Here is a 6,066-nt window from a genome sequence, read left to right on the forward strand (position 1 = left end):
AAAGAGAAATATTTACCTACTTAGGCTAATGGTAATAGCTACCCATGCTCCAAAACTTTATACTACTGTTAGCAGATTGTTGGGTAGATCCCAGTTGTTATCAGACTAGAAACTGGAAAAACCATTTGATGGTGCGGAATATGATTCTTAGGTCCCAGGAGTCTGTTTTCAAAGAGTAGATTCCTAGGATCTTCTTACGTAACCATCCAGCAGTCCCCAAGATAATAGATAGAAGCAAAGAGAGGTGGAGAAAGAGACACATCCAACAACAAAACTTTTCGACTTGAAACACTTCAGCTAGCCATTTACATTGACAAGCAAGCGAAAGTTCTCACAACGGCATTTGTCCATCAGAGCCTCACTCTACAAAAACCTTCTTTACTTCACACTCCTTGAAAGCTACCATAGAAGCGCGGCAGAAACCACAGGCCCTCTGAACAATGGCCCCGTCTCCACCTGCAATTGGCTGTGAAATAGCGAGTAATCGCTGAGGGACCGAGTTCTTGCTCTTGCATCTGAACTATTTTCTTTCCTGTCTGGAAACAGAGAGTATGCGCGTGAAGCTTCCCCCAAACCTTGACTTAACTTCAGAAAGAGATCAAGATTTTGTCGGTATTTCTCTGAGTTTCTTGCAGTCACCTTTGAATTGTTTACTGTGGTTCCCTTTTCTAATGTTAGCTTCCTGTCCTTGGCCAGCTCCACTTCATCATCAGACCAGCCACCGCACTCTTGGCCATCTCGCATAGCTAAGTCATCGTACTCCTCGTCAGATTTGGTGGAGTCTTCATCAACTGAGCCTTCCATCTGGTGAAGAAAACAGCCAACCAATTAATTAGGTACTAGTTTAAATTTAACCTTTCACGTTATACTTTTCTATGAATGACTAAAACAGTATACGTGCTTGCAAACTGCTCACATGTTACAGAGGCATAGCCGCAGTTTCTACCAGCCTACCAGGGAGTGAATTGTTTTTTGCTAATGACAAAAATAGTATGTTTGCTTGCAAACGAGTTGGCAACTACTGAGGCTACCATCCTTCGACAATTTCAACGAGACTATCAGGAACTGGAATAGTGTTTTTTTTTTGGGGTGGGGGGGGGGGGGTGGGTGCGGTGGGCAATGTAAGACTGTTAAAGAAACTATTAATATAGAGAGGACCACGACTACTACATGTCCATTTGACCATTCTGCAAATAGTTGTCCATCTCTATGCCCAGAAATCTTTGCACCTAACATTTTATCAGGTCCAAACTGAGGTCTTGCTCATACCTCATCATGTATTTCTTTCTCATCTCCATCGCTTATATCCTCCTCATCACTATCTACATCAGGTGGATCATCAGCTTCCTCTTCACTGCCTGATACTGATAAATCTGCCTTAAGCTGAAAAAGAAAAAAGATAAAAGGTCAAGGCGGGCCTAAGTTTTGAACTAAAAGACAAACATCTCAATGAGCACGCGAACCATAAATTGAGAAATGAGTGCAGAAATGAGAATCCACTGCTCCTATGCAAACAAGTTGCAATTTCTTCTGGAATTTTCTGTCATTTAGCAGATAGGTCCATCATGGAAAGTTGACTTTCAAAATTATGCATTGCAGCAACAATTTTAAAGCCAGACGGTGGAGTGGAATCTAAATATCTAGCTTTCAATAATGAATGGTGATGGAGATATAAGATACTAGAAGACACCCCTTCACTGGCATGCTACACATATTTACTCTCACTAGTTACTTTTCAGCCTTTCATCTAGCAAGCCTAGGTCCCAATACCCCATATCCTTACAGCAGGTTTCAAAGAAGTTAACAAAATGTGAAGGATTGCGAGATGAATATCTATGCATCACGGTACGAAGAGTATCACCACTTCATGATTTAAAGCAGTTTTCTGTATTACATATTAGTAGCAATTGGAAAAGGTAGGCATGACTGTGAGACCTGCGAATCCTAAATTAATAAAGCAGCATTCAAATCTGGTGAAGCAAAATGAGAAGGGTAAAGGAACTTGTACTAGACTGGTAGACTATGACTGAAGAATACTGGCAACTTTTCACAAGATGATGATAATAGGAACTATGCATGTTCAAAGATGATGATAATTTTGATGACCTAGTGTGAAACTTACTTCTTTAGCAGGTGTATCTGAAAACTTTGGGGAACTGCAACATGAAGAAAAATATCTACTCCCCGTTTCTGTGCCATCAGCCCTTGACTCATCAAAGCTTCCAGTATGACTTCCAGCATGACTTGTATGACTCGTACCACACATATCACTAGGCCAAGCACTGATCCCAAAATTACCAAACTGGAGATTTACAGGCTCTGCCTTCCCAATCTGTAAAGGACCATACATAGGTCCTCCTCGAGATGTGGACTTGGTGTGGCCATCATTCGACTCAACAGGCCAAGCTTTGGCAACGGAGCCATCTATATTAAGAAGAGCCATCAGATGCCTCGAAGACCCTTTCCTCTGAATCAGCTGAAACATTCCTTTGGAGCTCACAGAGTTAGCTGTGCATTGGTTTCTATACTCTTCATGTACCACGGATACTGTATTTGTGGCTGAATCATACAGGAGCTCCCCTGCCTCTCGCCTCCTCAGGCAGCTGAAGACTGTGGCATGAATGGCTGCCCTCCCCTGCCTCTCGCCTCCTCAGGCAGCTGAAGACTGTGGCATGAATGGCTGCCACGCTTCGATCAACATTTGTGTTATTGATTTTGGGTACAAGATGCTTGTCAGCTCTGTTAGATAGATACTCCTGAATCGTCCTAATATTACGGATGTACTTAACGTACTTATTTTTTGCCGGATCTAACGTCATGTATTTTGCACGTACTGCAAATCTTTCCATGTGTTTCTCTTCATTGGTAATGTAAACCATAAATGGTATTATTGAAGCATGCTTCTTCATGAGACCCACCTGGGAAAATACAAAAGAAGAAATCAGCGATAGACAGATTGATTAGATAGAACATGCATGAAAAGTATGACGGCCTTGTGCACAAAAATATTGGATCAGAGCTAACTGAAGACAAATTCCTCCAAACTTGGCAAGATGAAAAGAAAGCAGTTTATTAATGACAGAATCTAAAGCAATTTGTTTCAGTCAAAAGGAGAACTGAATTTTAACGAGGCATGCAGTAAATATATGTGAAACAATTTACAACAGTAATTAATCAAATACCCACCACAAAATTAAGGCTTAAGTGGACACCCTCAACAACAACAGATTCTTTCCTATCTTCCCATGCAGTGATTAAACGGTCAAGGCTATCAATAACCATCTCACTCTGTGCTTTAAATCCCTCAATAGCCATTTGCTTTTTGCCAATCTTCTCAGTTCCTGAAACTTGTTCTAGGGATCGGGCACCAGCATTTACATTTGAAGCTTCAGCAGAAAGTTCTTCCTTGACGATTGGATGAGAAACGCCAGCAAGTTTCTTCGCTCTTCGTTTAGCCTTCGCTTCTGCGACTGCCACGGGATCTAAGCATTCTCCAGCATGATATGTTGAAGCCCAAAGAAGAGGATTTTCCTTTTCATCAGCAAAACTTCTCATCATGTGGCGTATAGAATCGGTAGAAATCACAGTTGTCACGCCCAATCTGCTTCCCTGTATGGTAAACAAGTAGTCATAAATATGCTTCCCTCAACATGGAAATTATATATGCCTATACACTACAAATACACGGCAAGCAGCTCTCTATTGTAAAAAAACCGCATGCAAGTATCAAGTAAAACCTTTCTTTTCAATTACAAATGTACATGTGAAATGGCAATGAATTGGATACCTAAGAGTGAAAATGAAAAAAACCAAAAAGGTCAAACTATAGCACATTTTTACATACAGGAACTACGATGGATTGCACATAGGTCAATGCTGGTAAAGAGGACAGGATTATATAGCACCGATTCAGATAATTAAATCATCTGCTTCATAATAGAAGATACAAGAAGAAAGTTATGGACTAATATTTCCTTGAATTGATATAGTTATGGAATTAGCTGAGAAAGACCCACCAATGAGGTGAACCAAAAAAAATGAAGCAGAAGAACAAAAGTAGGTTTTTCCGTAGAAATTGATCGAATTGAATAATCAATGATACAGAGAAATATTGAAAAAATTTGCATAGGGAACATAGATAGTAGGGGGGAAAAATTACAAAACTAAAACTGCTAAGATATACAGGAATTTTATTGTACAAAGAAATTGTTTGCAAGTACATAAATGCCCCAGCTTTGTTTCATCAAAAAGTAGTATCTAACAGAACATAGAAAACTCGAACTGGTTACCATATCATAACGTCCAAATACAACAACTCAAGAATACAGACCAGAAAGGCATGTACAATTATCTAAGAAACAAGATATAGCTAAGATGGAAGGTACTTATGGTACTTTTTGGTTGAATAATATGTTTAGTAAGTCCAAAAGGTCGAAGAGCTACCAAGAAGTATAAGTTGAAAATTGGCATAGAATTGTATGAAGATCTCAAGAAAGTTGAGATACATGGCCGCAAGACGTGCATACACACACGAGAAAAAACACGAGATAAGAACAAAACAACATACACAATAAATAAGTTATCAGAGAATATGAAAATGCAAGCTGCATGAGAAGAGTGGGTGAACTGCATGGGTAAGAGTAGATTTACCAGCAGAGATGACAGAGTAGATTTTCCACAGCCACTAGTGCCACATAACAGAACAGTCACAGATTCCTTCCTTTCCCGAATTCTAGAAGATAGGAAGAAAAACGAGAAATCTTAATAACAGAAAACCAAACACCATTAAATCTTTGAAACCTTTATTTCAGTATCTAAACAAAATATCAGTACAAGAGGGTGTGTGCGGTGTGAAGTTGAGTAGTTGAAGTAAAATTTTAAACCCAACGTGAAAGAAGACATTGTAGATATTAAAATTCAATTAAAAAAATGCGAGAACTATAAGGCATTATGTATTGAATCATGAAAATTACAATTGGTAGATGGGTAAAATGGTTAATCTCAAGTTTGTTGAGGCCGAAGCAGCTCCACACTAATTGCTCTTTGTATGAAGTGCGCCAGATCGAATATATCTTTTCTGGATCACTATTGTGCCTTTCTTGGAATAAAAAAAAGGAAAAGAAATCTAATATTTTATAATCATGTTGCTAACATTAGGTTCTTTCATATGCGTAACAAAAACACAATTTACATTGATTAAATATGCCCATATCTAGATAAAAATGCATAATTAGCTGTGTACTTGCATCCGTATCTTAGACAATTGCCGTGTCAGACACCTAGGGACGTATTAGGAGCATGATGTCTGTGTTCCGTGTACATTGACCATAATATATATAAACTAGAGTCGGCGGAAAGCAGAATACTAATAGTATATGCATCGATGTTTCTTTAAAATTCCAAGCTTAATGATACATCATACACATGCATATGCCTTTTCAAGAAATAATAATTGTTTTGGGCATTACATATATAAGCAACGTCTACCTAAGAAACTAACACTTGCAAGATAAATGATTGTCTAAAATAGTAAAAAGTACGTACAAGAAATACCTGCATGCAAGAATGAGGTCAGCCCTTTGATTGGGCCCGACATACTTATACTGTGAGAGAGCATCACAAGTAACCCTCAAGAAGATCTCTCTCGGAACAACTACAGTTGTTTGCCTCTTGTACAATTCAAAAGGTACTACATTGCTCGACTCCACATTTCCTTCTCGATCCGCAACACTGACATCTCGACTCACTTCATTTCTCTTACCAAAAGAAGTCCTTTCCAAATCCCCATACTTTAAAGCATCGTTCTTCGGTACTTCAATCCTTATAACTTCAAATACTCTCCTGCTCATCTGTGGGGGCAAACCATGAAAAAAGGCCATCGGCTTTTCTTTCAGCAAGTAATCAACTTCCACGCAAACAATTCCTTTTTTTTTCTTTTCTTTTTTCAGAAAATACCTTAGACTTATTAGTTTATTGATAATAAAAAAACTAATATCTCCAAAGATAGAAATACAAAGGGATGAATGAGAATAAACTTGAAATTTGCATAAAGCCTTTTGGTTCTTC

General features: G+C 38.6%; 1 protein-coding gene across 1 annotated transcript in view; it reads right to left on the reverse strand.

Annotated features, from left to right (window-relative positions):
• LOC109848228 (P-loop NTPase domain-containing protein LPA1-like) overlaps positions 244-6,066 on the reverse strand; it is a 6,681-nt gene continuing 858 nt past the window's right edge. The window contains exons 3-9 of the mRNA XM_020417645.1: positions 5,554-5,849; positions 4,651-4,732; positions 3,187-3,609; positions 2,647-2,918; positions 2,123-2,591; positions 1,270-1,383; positions 244-804 (exon numbers count right to left, since the gene is read on the reverse strand). Coding sequence (XP_020273234.1) covers positions 400-804; positions 1,270-1,383; positions 2,123-2,591; positions 2,647-2,918; positions 3,187-3,609; positions 4,651-4,732; positions 5,554-5,849 — 2,061 coding nt within the window. The 3' untranslated portion in view covers positions 244-399. The remainder of the gene's footprint in view (positions 805-1,269; positions 1,384-2,122; positions 2,592-2,646; positions 2,919-3,186; positions 3,610-4,650; positions 4,733-5,553; positions 5,850-6,066) is intronic.

This window comes from Asparagus officinalis, chromosome 7, assembly GCF_001876935.1.
Source record: "Asparagus officinalis chromosome 7, Aspof.V1, whole genome shotgun sequence".
In the NCBI taxonomy this organism is placed as follows: Eukaryota; Viridiplantae; Streptophyta; class Magnoliopsida; order Asparagales; family Asparagaceae; genus Asparagus; species Asparagus officinalis.